The sequence below is a fragment of the Salminus brasiliensis genome, chromosome 15, assembly GCF_030463535.1.
Source record: "Salminus brasiliensis chromosome 15, fSalBra1.hap2, whole genome shotgun sequence".
Classification (NCBI taxonomy): Eukaryota; Metazoa; Chordata; class Actinopteri; order Characiformes; family Bryconidae; genus Salminus; species Salminus brasiliensis.
The window spans coordinates 32,442,110-32,456,799 of NC_132892.1; the positions used below are offsets into that span (position 1 = coordinate 32,442,110).

The window sequence follows — 14,690 nt, forward strand, 5'->3', positions numbered from 1 at the left end:
TGCCATCTGCTGTCCAGGACAACAAAGCTAAACAACGCTTGAATGTTGTTCAAATACACAAAACTAACTTAGTGACTATGTTCTAGCTCAGGGGTCTCCAATCAAACCCACATGGGGCTGGAGCTCCACACATAGAACCATAGACAGAAACAAATGGATTAAACCAGTGGAACCAGTGGAGGAGTCATACCTTCTTTCAGGACCTGTTCAATCCTCATGGTGTAGTAGTCTGAGTACGGGCTCTTCTCAGAACTCACGTGTTTGACTTTGTAAACTGTTGAATGACACGCACATCATTCGTTCAGTTATTACACATTATTACACTGACACACACACACACACACACACACACACACACACATACACACAGTTGTGAGTGTTTACCATAATCCATGCCAGCTTCACAAGCTCTGTCCTCCCGTTCTTTCTCGTTGATTTTCTGTTTCTTCTGGAGGCTGCAGTTTTCTGTGTTAGAAGATATGGAGTGTTCAGAAAAGAGTCCCACCCCGAGTCCCTAATCGACTCACTGACTGAGTCACTGACTTATTGATTGACTGAGTCCCTAATTGACTAAATCGCTAAGGCTTTGACTGACTGAATCACTTACTGATTAACTGAGTCACTGACCGACTGAATGAGTCACTGATTAACTGAATCACAGACTGACTGACAGAGTCTCTGAGTCACTGACTGAACCACTGACTGGCTGAATCACTGAATCACTGATTAAATGAATCACTTAATGATTCTGCCTGAACTGCCTGACTAAGTGAGTCATTGACTGACCGAATCACTGAGTCACTGACTATTCATCCATCCATCACATCGTCCCCATCCATCCACACTCATGTGTCATACAGCTGATGGAGGTGCAGCACGTACCTTCAGCACACTGGCACAGGCCCTGCTGACTGTTGCACAGTCTGTTCAGGGCTCCATCTTTCTTCAGCGGGTGGTAGAACTTCACACAGCGCTCCCCTGTGCAAACACAAGTGTTTATTTCTTTCTCTGTGTGTGTGTGTGTATGTGTGTGTGTGTTTGTGTGTGTGTGTGTGTGTATAAGTGCAGACTATGAATGTACCTGGAGCGTAGTACTCGTACACAGTGACAGCAGCAGGTTGGAGCATAGCCACGTCAGTGATCTTGTGGACCCTGAAAACAATCTTGTCCGGATCGTTTCTGTTACGCGTGACCTGGTGGAAATCAGCAAACACAGGGATGAGATCAGCCCTATCAGCCCTATCTGAGAACTGCCTGGGCGGGGCCTTGCATTCTAATGAGCATGCTTATGTGACATCCCTTCATCCAGCAATGCTACTTGATTAGAAGTAGAACCGGTACACAGTATAAACTATTAGGGATATATCACTTGCAGATCAGTGGAAAAGCGTAGGGATTCATATCATTTTTTAAAAGTTTGTGGACGCCAGCAGTTTCAGTGCTCCACAGTAGTGTCTTGTTTCGTACCTTATCTAAATAAAGGATGAGAGAGCCTCGTTCTGAAAGCTGTTTATCCATCTCAAACTTCTGCACGTATCTGTCAGTCCCGGTGGTTAGCTGTTGTGAACACACAGGAGAAAAAGGCTCAAAAATGAATTTATTATTTTCTAAGGTTTTCTAAGATTTGGCATGACAGTGATGATATTATGTTCCCTGGGTTTTAAAATATGAATAATACCAGAACAATAAAGATTTCCTTACTTCAGTGAGGTCATTTTCATCCACCACAAATCCTGTCAGCAGGCCGATATCCAGAATAGACATGGTGGCATCTCTGGTTTGACTCCTATAGCTGTACAGATGATTCAAAAGTGTAATTCATACGTATTTAAAACCTTAAATGCGCCATAATTCATATGTTATCTATAATATTCTCTGTGCTGAACCTAATGCACAAAGATACACTGTTGCAAAGATTTGTGTGCACACTGCAAAGTATACTTACGCAGTGGTGATGGTGAGCTCATAGCTTTCTTTGGCTCCTCGATATGTTGCTGAAGAAAGGTGAAATGCACATAAGATTGTGTCACCATAGCAACAGTTATGACCAAGTCCTTTTAGTTGTTTAGAAAACAAAGAAAAGTTCTTGGCCAGATAGTTCTGTAATGATGTGATTAGGTGGTATCAGGTGGTTGCTCAGGTGTTGTCAAGTGGTTGCTGTGCTACCCCATGTGGCTGGTTGGGTGTTACTAATGTAACTGTGTTATTACTGTGTGTATATCATTGGGTGTACAAACTTCTGCAGCCCACTTATTCTTAAGGGAAATAAGCCTTTAAAAATCAGTTGCTATGCAGAAATCGTACGTCCAATCAAGACACCGTATACAAGCCTGAATCACATGGTGTTGATTTTTGAAAAATCTGGCTGAAAAATAAGAACAAATGCGGTAGTTCCAGATTTTAACCGCCAGCAATCTTAACTTCACTGAATCTAGCCCTGAATCTGTTATTTGGCTTTGTGTCACAACCCTGAAGAGGTTTAATTGGGTAATGGTGAATCTTACCTTCACGCTGTCGTACCATCGTAACAGTCAGATCAAACAGTTTGCAGTCATTCTCCTTCTCAGTGGGTCTCGCGTAGTACAGTGTCAGTACCTGTAAGAAAAAAATATATGCTAATATTGGATATATTGGATAATCCATGCATACTGTACTGTACTGTTGTCCTTGCTGATGGAGCTGTACTGCTCTCTGTTTACAGGCCATACCTCAGTCTATTCAAACTCCTAAACACTTCATGCTTATCTCATTTCTTTTCCCTCCACCATGTGCTGAGCTGCCCCCTGCTGTCTGACTGCTTGCTGCTGATGCGAGACCACTTGTGGTTGGCCTCTCCTGTCCCACTGTATAACCTCCCTGTGCTCCTCCACTACTGAGCCTGACCTGGCTCTCCACTACCCTGCTGCCCGCTGCCCTGCTCTGGGGCCTCGCACCGATTCATCCGCATCTCACTGCAGGACTCTGCTTCTGGACTTTTCATCTTTTCATCTCACATTTTCATCTTCTATGGCTTGATGGCACATTTACCATTTTTTAAAATTATTATTATTATGATCCGAATTGGACCTGAGGAGGACGGGTTCCCTTTTTGAGTCGTGGTTCCTCTTAAGGTTTCTTCCTTTCTATCTAAGGGAGTTTTTCCTTGCCACTGTCGTTGCCACAAGCTTGATCTCTGTACAGCTGCTTTGTGATAACATTCTTTGTGAAAAGTCTATAGAAATCATTTTAAATATAGAAATAGTTTTGGGTATTGTTGCTTTTTGGCTGCTAAGCTGTGGCTATGGTACCAGGTGATTGCTCAGGTGTTGCCAAGTGTTTGCTGTGGTACCCCATGTGGCTGGTTGGGTGTTACCAATGTAACTATTACTGTGTGTATATCATCGAGTGTACCAGGTGGTTGCTCAGGTGTTGCCAAGTGGTTGCGGTGGTACCTCATGTGGCTGGTTAGGTGTTACTAATGTAACTATTACTGTGTGTATATCATCAGGTGTACAAACTTTTGCAGCCTATCCATTCTGCTATGCAGAAACCCAGGGCGTTGCACTGTTGAGGATAGCTAAAGCTGAGAGGCTGAGGCGGAGGGGGAGTTAAGTTAGGCTACAATAATGATGTAAAGGTCTAAGGATGGAAGCATTTTCATAGAGAATCCTAACAAATGTAAAAGTGAGCTCTGTCTGCAAGAATCTGATGATTATTGAGCAACATCCAACACGGCAAACCACTGAAATGGGGAAGCTGCCACAGACGGCCATTCTCCGGTGATCTGGGCAGATCTACTGCAGGCAGTCAGTTTATTTACAGCCTAATTCAGAATATAGGTTCTGCAGATCTCTGCTGGTAGGTAGTAGGACCACACATCTGCTTTGTGATTTCTACAAGCCAGGCTAGTCTTTGATTTTAGACCTAATAGCTGTTTGCTGTTCAGGAAAAAGAGAACGGCATTTGAAATATTTCAGAATCTTAATCAGGAGTGTTTAGTTTGTTTTTTATTCATTTCAATCAAAGATTCATTTAGATTGAATAAGAATACAGTAACCTAATGAACCTGTAGAAGACCAGAAATTATTATTTCAAAGCAGGCGAAGCTTCAAATGTTCGTCAGGCCGACTGTTTTTCTTTTCATCTAAAAATAATTCAAATTTTGACATATTTCTTTACCTAATTTGGTTTTATTCATGCGTTGTTATGCTTAAAGAGAAATAAAGAAGTCAGTTGATCCTGCTGAAGAAGCGTGATTTTAATGTTTGAACTGGGCTAGAAGAGCTGATTTAAAACATAAACACCTGCTGCTGTCTGTCTCAGTATTCCACACATCCACACGTATCTAATTAAAATAGTCTGCAATCTGCCATCAAACGCAGCATCTCTTTTTTCCCCGATTTTTAAAGGCCCAAAAACACGTTCCCATATGGGGAAACAAATAAGCGAAGAGCTGAGTCTTCGTATTGAACAGCCAAATACAAGCTGTTTACAGCCCTTTTTCTTACCAGCTATAACAGCTATAATACAAAAATCTCCTATCTCCAAAACAGCCGTTTTACAGGAAGAGAAAAAAACCCTTCTTGATGTTCAATGGAAGTCAATGTAAAATGATTGTACTACTGGTCTATTCATGCAAAGCCAAAAACTAATCAAGCGAAATACAGATAATGCAAAAACCCCAAAACACACTGGAGTATAGGCCGTGTGAATACTCACTTTTAGAGATCCCACGCCAGATCCCTTTGCAGTAACATTGAACTCCTGCTTGAGCTGAACCTGTAGATGTACAGACCCAGAACCTCTTAACCACCATATTAATGATTACATGATTAAAAAAGGTTATAATATAGTATATATTTTAATATCGAATATTATAGTCTTATATACATCTATATATATATATATTTAATAGCTTGTCTAGACCCTGTAGAAAAGCACCACCAATAGAATAGGACTCTCTGGGGCAGGTAGTAAAGATCATGAACCTATTGGCTTCATGCTGCCTAATGCTGCCAGGCGTGGGCTAGAGGGGTATAAAGCACCCCAGCATTGAGGAGCTGTGGAGCAGTGGAAGAACTGTGTTCTCTGGAATGATGGATGGTGGTGGAGCTCCATCCAGTACTTTTGTATGGGATGAGTTGGGGAGTTGGTTGAGGATGATGACTAACACTCTTATTACTGAATGCAATCAAATCCTCACTGCAATGCTCCTCCAGAATCTAGCAGAAGTACTTCTAACCTTGTCTGAACGAGTGAGGTGTGAGGAATCCCTTCTGAAAATCCATCTGCTGGGTCTTCTCCGTCCACTCACAGCCACCTCCACGTCCAAGTCCGCATCCTGAAGTTTCTTCACCTGCTTGTAGTACTCAGCCACAGATTGGAAGACCATGATAGTTGCCTGGGTGATAAATATAGACCAAGAGAGATGTTTCATATGTCGACACAAAACCTAACCCTAACCCTGGGCCTTAGCTTAACCCTGGGCCTTAGCTTCACCAGATTTCCAATTTCCTACTAATTAAAACATCAAGGACTGTGTTTTATTTTAACCTGTGAAGCTTTAAAACAGGTAAACCAGGTTAAACCAGGCTACATTTCTCCAGTCTTCAACTGTCCAGTGTTGGTGAGCCTGTGCGAAACCACTGCATCCTCAGCTTTCTGTTCTTGGCAGACAGAAGTGGAACCTAGTGTGGTCTTCTGCTGCTGTAGCCTATCCTCTCTAGGGTTGGACATGTTGTAGTTCATTGTGAGATGCTTTTCCTCTCACCACAATCATACAGAGTGGTTATCTGAGCTACTGTAGACTTTCTGTCAGCTCCAACCAGCTCCAACCAGTCAACAAGGTGCCTACCTCTGCAGAACTGTCGCTCACTAGATGTGTGCTTTTTTATTTATCTATCAATTTATTGGTTGAATTTTCCCCTTTTTCTCCTATGTTGATTCTGCCAATTAACCCACCTGTTCGTAGCCCCCCCCCCAGCACTAGCAATGCTCCAGACACTAGGAAGGTAAGGATTTTACCCATGTTTCCTCAGATACACGTGACACCAGACACCGCCTCTTTTCAAACTACCACCAATACAGCATCGATGGGCAGCCAGCTCCACCACACCAGCTAACAGACACTTGTGCTGTGGAAAACATTGCTGAAGAGCCATGACGGAGATGAGCACCCTCTACAGCCAATTGTGCTCTCTCAGACTCTGGCTGCTGATGGCAAAGCGTCATGGCTCTGGATTGAAACTCGTGACCCCCCAGGCCATCCTAATTAAGTGTCCGGTGATTGTTCAGAATAGGTGTTTAGATTTGACCAATACTGGTTTGATGAAGAATTAAGAGCAGACACTTTAAGTAATGCTAGGCATCATATTGTTTGATTTCATAGCATTTGTAGTCCTACATAAACAAATGCTATTATTTCTCTATGTTTTTATAGGCAAGAAAAGCAAGGACATCTACAGATATGTTCATCTGCCTTGGTCCACTTATCCTACATCAGTGCAACTTTACAGGGTACATGAGTATGACCTACCTGTGTGGTGCCACTACTTCCATAAGGACTGGTCTGCCTGTTCAGCCAGTGCACGACTTTCCCTGCTGCCTCAAAGTCCTTCGCTCTCACCAAAGCCAGCAGGGCATAAGCTGTGGCTTCCAGGGAGAAATGGTGTCCTCCAGCAACTTTCCAGTGGCTACCCTCTGGTCATCAGAGAAAGAAAATAAACTCTAGAGCTCTGTTATACATGATGACTCATGATTCATTTAAGTATGGGTTTCACTGACCTTCAGAGGAAAACTTCATCAGGAGATCTCGGTTAAATTTGCCAGCGTTGGCCATGGCATAGGATGTCATAGCAATAGCATAAGGATTGGTCATAGTGGGAATTCTACGGTCCAGATACTCAGTGGCCTTCCTCATACTCTCTGGAAGACTCTAAAACAGAGAGACACACATGTCCCATTCTTTAGCATGATTTCTTAACATGGTCTTAGGGCCTACCTGATGGTTTTGGCTCAATCAAAGAATGCCAAAACATTAGGTTAGAGCACAAAGAAAGGGTTTATTGGGTATGCCCAAATGATTGGGATGACTGGTGCAGTAAAGGGAAAATAAATTGTTAGTGTGGAGAGTAATGGAAGAAAGGGAGGAGACAGGTGGTGGTTTGAAGGTGTAGAGTTTCTTCAACACAGAGTTTAACAGAGAAGTTGGGGTATATTTTACTATATATATATATATGTGTGTGTGTGTGTGTTTATATATAATGTATATAATTTATTATATATATATATATATATATATATATATATATATATATATATATATATATACACATATATACAGATGTAACAATAAAAACAATAACAATAATGTTATATTGTATAACAATAATAATAATATTTTATATACACACACATATATATATTCTATGGCAACTCATTACATTTCACATATACTAACAATGTTCAATGTTTAACTAACTAATGTAAAATATTGCACATCATATTTGACTTACAGGGACTAATTTGGCACAGAGTTCATTTCCTTCCTGCATGGCAATCAGGACAAATGCTGTCAGAGATGCATCTGCGTCCTTCCCTCGCACGTCACCCTGGAATCACATGAAGTCTTTACCAACAGCTCTGAGATTTAGCAAACAGGTCGGTCAAAAGCGAAGGCAGGTTATAACTTACGACCATCTCCCCATGAATCACAGGAGCGCTCTCCTTGAACATGCCGTCTGGCATCTGTGTCGTCAGGACCAGCCACTTTAGAGCGCTACAGAGAACATTCGGCTCTATGGAAATTAAATCATTGGCGATGGCAAAGACTTTAGCCACGTATGCCGTCAGCCTTCACCCCAAAGGAAACCAACAAGAGAAGTCAACAGGTGAGTGGTGAGCACATGGATAGTGGTAGAAGAGTAGAAGAGTCAGACAGGAGGGTTTTTTTTACCAAGTGCTGCCAGGTCTGTTTGTCCATGCGGCATAAGATCCTTCCTCTTTACGGTAAGTCAGCTCTCGCTGATAACCTGTGAGAGAGTGCGAAAGAGAGACAGAGAGATACATGAAGATTATATTACTGTATAATCATTGAATCCAGTTCTGTAGAGTGAGGAATCATGCTTCTCTATCTGACAGTCTGATGGATGAGTCTGAGTTTGGTGAATGCCAAGAGAACATTACTTGCATGACTGCAATATACCAACTGTAAAGTTTGGAGGAGGAGGGATCATGCTATGGGGTTGTTTTTTAGGGGTTGGCCTATAGGCCCCTTAGCTCCAGTGAAGGGAATAAGCAGTAAGACAGTTTTTACAGTAGAAGCTCCAGATCTCATCAGAACATAAATCCAGTAAAAAGGAGAAACAAGAGCTTCTCATTCTGAAGAAAGAAAGTAAGGAGATCTTGTCTGTGAGCTAGTCTGAAGAACAGAGCTCAGTTCCTCCAGGTTTCTCCTGGACGCTCCCCAGTCCAGCCAGCACAGCGTGGAGGTTGTGTTCAACTCCATCAGCAGCAGCAGCAGCTCACCTAATTTACCATCATTAAGCCCTGATTTACCACCAAACCAGGTGTTGATCTGAGGAGAACTCTAAATAATACTAGACTCCATGAGGAGAACTTTGGAGATGTTCTAATGATAAACACAATGATGTACCTTGTGTTTTATAGCAATGTGAGTCATTTACTGCATTAAGATCCTAATTGAATAGGCTGTTGAGTCTGACTCCAGAGTGTGTCTCTGTATTTTACCCATGAAGAACTGGAAGTGAGTTTTCTCACCAGTCTGGATGTGTTTGATAGCTTCGGCACGGCGGTGCATTCCAACTCCCTCCCACTGCTTGGTGGTGTCCAGGTAGTGCGTGGCAATGAGGGGCAGAGTCATGTAGATCATGGTCTGCTCTCCACATCCATGAGGCTGCACGATCAGACGGCCCATGAAGTCTCCACTGATGGCCTGCTCAATTGTCTGACTCACCTCCTGACCTGAAGGAGACGAGGTGGTGAAGATGAGTGGTTAGTTGGACGTGTAGGACATTAAGGTGTTGTCATTACTGCAGTCTGTTCAGAGACCATCCATCCATGCATCCATCCAACCATCCATCCCTGCATCCATCCATCCATCCAATCAACCAACCATCCTTCCATTCCTGAATCCATCCATCCCTTCATCCAACTACCTATCCATTCATCCAACTATCCATGCATCCCTTCCTGCATCTATCCAACCATCTATGCATCCATCCGTCCGACCACCCATCCATCCATGCTTTCATCCAACCATCTATCCATCCCTGCATCTATCCAATCATCCAACCATCCATGTACCCTTCCTACATCTGTCCAACCATCCATGCATCCATTCATCCATCCATCCCTGCATCCATCCAACCATCCATCCATGCATCCAACCATCCCTGCATCCATCCAACCATTCATCCCTGCATCCATCCAACCATGCATCCAACCATCCCTGCATCCATCCAACCATCCTTGCAGCCATCCAACAATCCATCAAAACCAATCATCCATCCATGCATCCATCCATCCATTCATCCATGCATCCATCCAACCATCTATGCATGCATCCATCCAACCATCCATCCCTGCATCCATCCAACCATCCCTGCATCGATCTATGTATTCATCCTTCCAACCACTTATCCATCCATGCTTTCATCCAACCATACATCCATCCCCACATCTATCCAATCATCCAACTATCCATGCATCCCTTTCTACATCTATCCAACCATCCATCCCTGCATCCTTCTAACCATCCATCCCTGCATCCTTCTAACCATCCATCCCTGCATCCATTCAACCATCCTTGCAGCCATCCAACCATCCATCAATACCAATCACCCATCCATGTATCCATCCAACCATCCATCCCTGCATCCATCCATGCCTGCATCCTTCCAACCTTTCATCACTGCATCCATCCAATCACCCCTGCAGCCATCCAACCATCCAACCATCCATCCATCCATCCATCCATCCAACCATCCATGCATCCATCCAACCATCCATAACTGCATCCATCCAACCATCCATGCCTGCAGCCATCCAACTGTCCATTCATCCATCCATGCATCCATCCATGCATCCATCCAACCATCCATAACTGCATTCATCCAACCATCCATCCCTGCAGCCATCCAACTGTCCATCCATCCATCCACCCATTCATCCATGCATTCATCCAACCATCCATAACTGCATCCATCCAACCATCCAACCATCCATCCATCCATCCAAGTAACAATCCAATAATAGGAGCTATTCACTGAAATAGTATCTATCTAACACAGACCTGAGTGGCGGATGGTGTGTATTGAATTGAGAGGTTTTGGCTGAGATGGGATTTGTGTTTCTAGCTAAACTAGATCACAACAAAGGGGCCAATGAATAGAATATCTGTAGAGATACATGCTCTCCTTACCAGCCACAGTAATGTAGGTATGAGCAGGTGTGTTTGGTATCTGCCCTTTCGGTATTTCACTCTTTACATGCACGACTTGTACTCCACCTTTTCACAGCAAGACAGAAAGACAAACATTGGGATACACAGCAGTGTACTCCTGTACCTGAACACTGACAATCATTCTGATAGGATAGCAGATAGGATAACAAATTAGAAATAGTATGGAACAGCCAGAGCAGTAAAAGTGACTTCAATACCCACCAGGAACTTTAGAGGGGTTCAGCTCAACATTTGTCTCCTCAACTGTAGTTAACACACCTTCAGACTGTGAAAGAGACAATTCAGATCTGTTACAGAAAGCTTCATGATTATTTCTGAAGTCATCGTCATCGTCTCAACAGAAATGGTAAGAGCTTCAAATCTGAACTCTGAGCTCAACATTGCAGAACCTTCAGAGCCTCCAGAGATCTTCTAACTTTTTTGTAATCCTTGGAAGGTATCACACTACAGTATGTAGTCAAACAGCTGTTTATATCAGCTGTTCCCTTAACTTCCAGCAGAAACAAATTCCAGAACTGGAAACTGGATTCGGGATCCAGATTTGAAGACCTCTGGCTTAGGCTATTTGTTGTTTCGAGAGTGAGTATCTCTGGCTTTTCTGGGACACCGATTCACCTACACTCAGGCAATAACATCAGTTCAACAGAAATGCTGCCCTGGCTCTTACTGGCTCTTGCGTTCCTTAGCTCTAGAGTACCTGAATACAGGAATGTTCAGCTGACACTCACCACCACCTTCAATGGCTTCCTTACTCCATCAGCATGTCCTGAATTAATTGCTGCAGCCTTCACCTCAATCCAGTGGTTCCCCAACTCCATGGGAATGATAATGTATGAGATGGATCTGGAGGACTTGGCATCGATGCTAACGGTGGTCCGGAACTTGCCCTTTTTGCTGGCTGAGCTGCAGATATGCTCTGTCTCTGTGAACTCCACACGCACTTTCTGTGGAAACCAGAAACAACTCAACACCAGCAAAAAATGTGGAAGTGGAAGATCTGTGAAACTACACTATATGATCAAAAGTTTGTGGACACCTCTTTTAATGAATGCATTTAGCTACTTTAAGCTGCACCCATTGATGTGGAAATGCACACACACACATAGTCAATGCCAGGTGTGTAAGTCTTGCCTGAACAGTAGAGACAGTTACTCCAACATAACAGGATACACTAATTTTGATACCCTTGATTTCAGAAGAAAAACGAATAAGCAGACGTCTCAAAACCCATATAGTGTATCAGTGAATGTGCTTTTTCACCTAATAAAGCTTAGATAAGATAGTCCTTTATTAGTCCCGTAGTGGGGAAATTCTCAAAGTAAGACGTACCTCATGTTTCTTATTGGAGAAGTTGTGCAGAATGGCCTTGATTTCTAATTGCTCATTGCGCACTGCTGAGTACGGCAGCTTCAGGTCCACAAAGAAATCCTTCCTAACTATCATTTCAAACGGGTCGGCCACACAGATACCTAGAGAGTCGAAGAGCGAGAGGAAGAGAGGGAGAGAGAGATGTTGGATTCTATGACCAACATGTTGCCATGGTTTTGGGGAAGTCATACGAAAGTCTACGAAACCGGTGCCATTTGCATCCATAACAGTTGATGAGATGCATTAAACAAGTGTTTCCAGAGCTTAAAGCTATTCATTCTAGTGCTCTTGTTAACATGATATATGATATATGATCTTATAGACCAACATATTATTTGTAATAATTTATTATTATTGCATAATGTATTACTGTACTATTACTAATATATGGGTGTCCCTGTTTACATATAATCTATTTAATCCAAATAGAAATCTAATTTTATTGTAAAACATCCCTCAGTTTGACTTACCACCCCATCACGCTTTGTCTATGGTTACATTCCAAATGTGTATATATATATATATATATATATATATGCTAAAATTATGCCTAAGGAGATAATATAATATGTTTTTTGGAGGATGAATATATAACAAACACTTACCATGGGTCTTGGACAGACTGATGGCTAGGATCTGCCAGGTTGTAATGGAGTCTTTCATGAAGTTGTTTTCCATAAAGAGGGTTGTTGAAGCACTGGAGAAGGAGAAACAGCACCAGTTAAAGATTTTGTGGATTTGCCAAGGCCTGGTGATGATTCAGCACCTACACACAGCACCACGAACACTACATGCAGACATATCACATGTACCATGATCCTCCTGCGCAGGCTGGCATCTCCCTCTGCTCCCACAGCCAACTCTCAGGGAACTGCGTACGTGACATTATTTCATCCGAGGTGACATACAAATCGTCATCTTCCTCACCTATGAGAACATTGACAAACACATACATTCTCCATTAGACTGGACGTTTTAATCAGATAATGAAAAGACTCGGCGTCTCCTGGAGGGCCGAGAGTTCCCGATCGTCCCAGGTTACGAAAAAAAGGGTGAACACGGACAGCCCAACCACTCAACCAGCCATAAAATACTATCCCTGGACAGGGTACCACTTAAGACCATCCTCCTTCTCACAGAGAGTGATCCCTCTTTTGACCTATACTACGTGGACAAAAGTATTGGGACACCTGCTCATTTATTGTTTCTTCTGAATTCAATGGTATTGAAATTGCTTGCTTGTGTTGGAGTAACCGTCTCTACTGTTTTGTTAGGAGCATTGCTGTGAGGATTTGATTGCATTCAGCTACAAGAGCATCATTAGTGAGGTCAGGATGTTGGATGATGATGATCTTGGCGCACCATCCATCACTCCAGAGAACACAGTTCTTCCACTGCTCCACAGCTCAATTTTGGGTGGGCTTTATACCCCTCTAGCCCACGCCTGACGTTAGGTGGCATGAGGCCAATAGGTTCATGATGTTGATCTGATCCAGAGAGTCCTATTCTATTGGCAGTACTTCTCCATAGGACAATACAAGCTGCATCAGCAGAAATGGGTGCAGCTTAAAGTAGCTGAATGCATTCGTTAGAAGAGGTGTCCAAAAATATTTGGACATATATAGTGTTGTTTCTTTCAGATGTTGAGAAGACTACGTACCTAGTACCTAGTTCTTCTAGTACCTAGTACCTAGTTGCTATGAACCCTCAGGTGTTCCTCATTCTGGGACTATTTCATACAGTTGTTCAAACTATTCGAATTTTTGTATGTAACCATAGTCTCTAATATTTTCATTGACTGTATGCCAAAAAAATGTATAATCGAGGAACGGCAAACTTCTTAGATCTTCAATGCAGCTCAGAGATACAGAGAAAAGTGTGCTCTTACTGCGGGCCAGAAGCATCTCGTCCTCGCCCTCCTCCTGCCTGAGTTTTTGTATCTCCTGGCAACAATGTATGAAGGCTTTGACACACTCCGAACCATCGGTGATATACGTAGCTCTCCGTTCGCATGTGTAACCCAGCCTGTTCTTCTTCAGTCCATCTGAGCAGCATTTCTTTAGCTCTCCACTGTATTTTCCAGCTGAGGGAAAAGGTTTAAGAGATCAGTTGAAGACTCAGGGATGCCCTGAAGATCAATGCTTCAAGTCTTTAAGGCTTGGGATTCTTACTCAGGGTGTGGGTAACCTGGAGTACTGTCTCAGCTCTCCGTCGTCTCTTTGGTGAAGTCGGACAGGTTTGTGCTGAACAGAAAAACAAAGAAAGTCCATTAGCCCTGCTTGTTGCGCTATTGCTATTTTGGAAATTATACCTTATAGCAAAATATCCATAGTACATGTTCTGGAGGTGGTGCCTCCCGCCTTGTCGGACTCAAACAGGAGGCCTGCATCAATGAAGACCCCCATACTGTCTCTGCCACTGCCAGCGGTACAACCAGTGTCATGCTTCTCAATGATATCCCAGATCTATTGGTGGAAAAGGGGGACCGTAATTAGTATTCTGTGGCCAAAATCCACATCAGCCGAGAGGTACGTCCCAATGATTCCCAGGGACTCAGTGCTTTTTTTCGTTTTGGGACCAGTTCACTAAGTTAATCCACACATGCTATCATTCTACAAGTTAGCAGGGGATCCCGTTTAGGCTAAAAGCTACAGCATTTACTATCAGAAGGAAAATAGCTAAATTTACATTTCCCTGGTAAGTGCATTGGGGCAAGGCTAAAAGCTAACCAGCTACAATCTCTTCAGCTCGCTAGCAGCACATCGCGCTGAGAGGACTTAATGAGAGGACAGCAGCACTACTCAGTAAGACTACTAGGAATACACTGTCAAAAATATAAGATCCTTGAGGAACGTTTGGA

The 14,690-nt window shown here is 43.0% G+C and overlaps 1 protein-coding gene across 1 annotated transcript in view; it reads right to left on the reverse strand.

Annotated features, from left to right (window-relative positions):
* LOC140535549 (uncharacterized) overlaps window positions 1–14,690 on the reverse strand; it is a 74,309-nt gene that overhangs the window by 44,846 nt on the left and 14,773 nt on the right. Inside the window, exons 15-39 of the mRNA XM_072656948.1 lie at window positions 14,166–14,295; window positions 14,002–14,073; window positions 13,719–13,913; window positions 12,643–12,757; window positions 12,436–12,527; window positions 11,792–11,931; window positions 11,191–11,406; window positions 10,664–10,727; window positions 10,421–10,507; window positions 8,758–8,961; window positions 7,934–8,009; window positions 7,672–7,831; window positions 7,494–7,589; window positions 6,763–6,913; window positions 6,515–6,678; window positions 5,222–5,380; window positions 4,699–4,758; window positions 2,505–2,595; window positions 1,946–1,994; window positions 1,702–1,792; window positions 1,468–1,557; window positions 1,082–1,193; window positions 883–978; window positions 385–465; window positions 191–274 (exon numbers count right to left, since the gene is read on the reverse strand). Of these exons, the coding sequence (XP_072513049.1) occupies window positions 191–274; window positions 385–465; window positions 883–978; window positions 1,082–1,193; window positions 1,468–1,557; window positions 1,702–1,792; window positions 1,946–1,994; window positions 2,505–2,595; window positions 4,699–4,758; window positions 5,222–5,380; window positions 6,515–6,678; window positions 6,763–6,913; window positions 7,494–7,589; window positions 7,672–7,831; window positions 7,934–8,009; window positions 8,758–8,961; window positions 10,421–10,507; window positions 10,664–10,727; window positions 11,191–11,406; window positions 11,792–11,931; window positions 12,436–12,527; window positions 12,643–12,757; window positions 13,719–13,913; window positions 14,002–14,073; window positions 14,166–14,295 (2,875 nt within the window). The remainder of the gene's footprint in view (window positions 1–190; window positions 275–384; window positions 466–882; window positions 979–1,081; window positions 1,194–1,467; window positions 1,558–1,701; window positions 1,793–1,945; window positions 1,995–2,504; window positions 2,596–4,698; window positions 4,759–5,221; window positions 5,381–6,514; window positions 6,679–6,762; window positions 6,914–7,493; window positions 7,590–7,671; window positions 7,832–7,933; window positions 8,010–8,757; window positions 8,962–10,420; window positions 10,508–10,663; window positions 10,728–11,190; window positions 11,407–11,791; window positions 11,932–12,435; window positions 12,528–12,642; window positions 12,758–13,718; window positions 13,914–14,001; window positions 14,074–14,165; window positions 14,296–14,690) is intronic.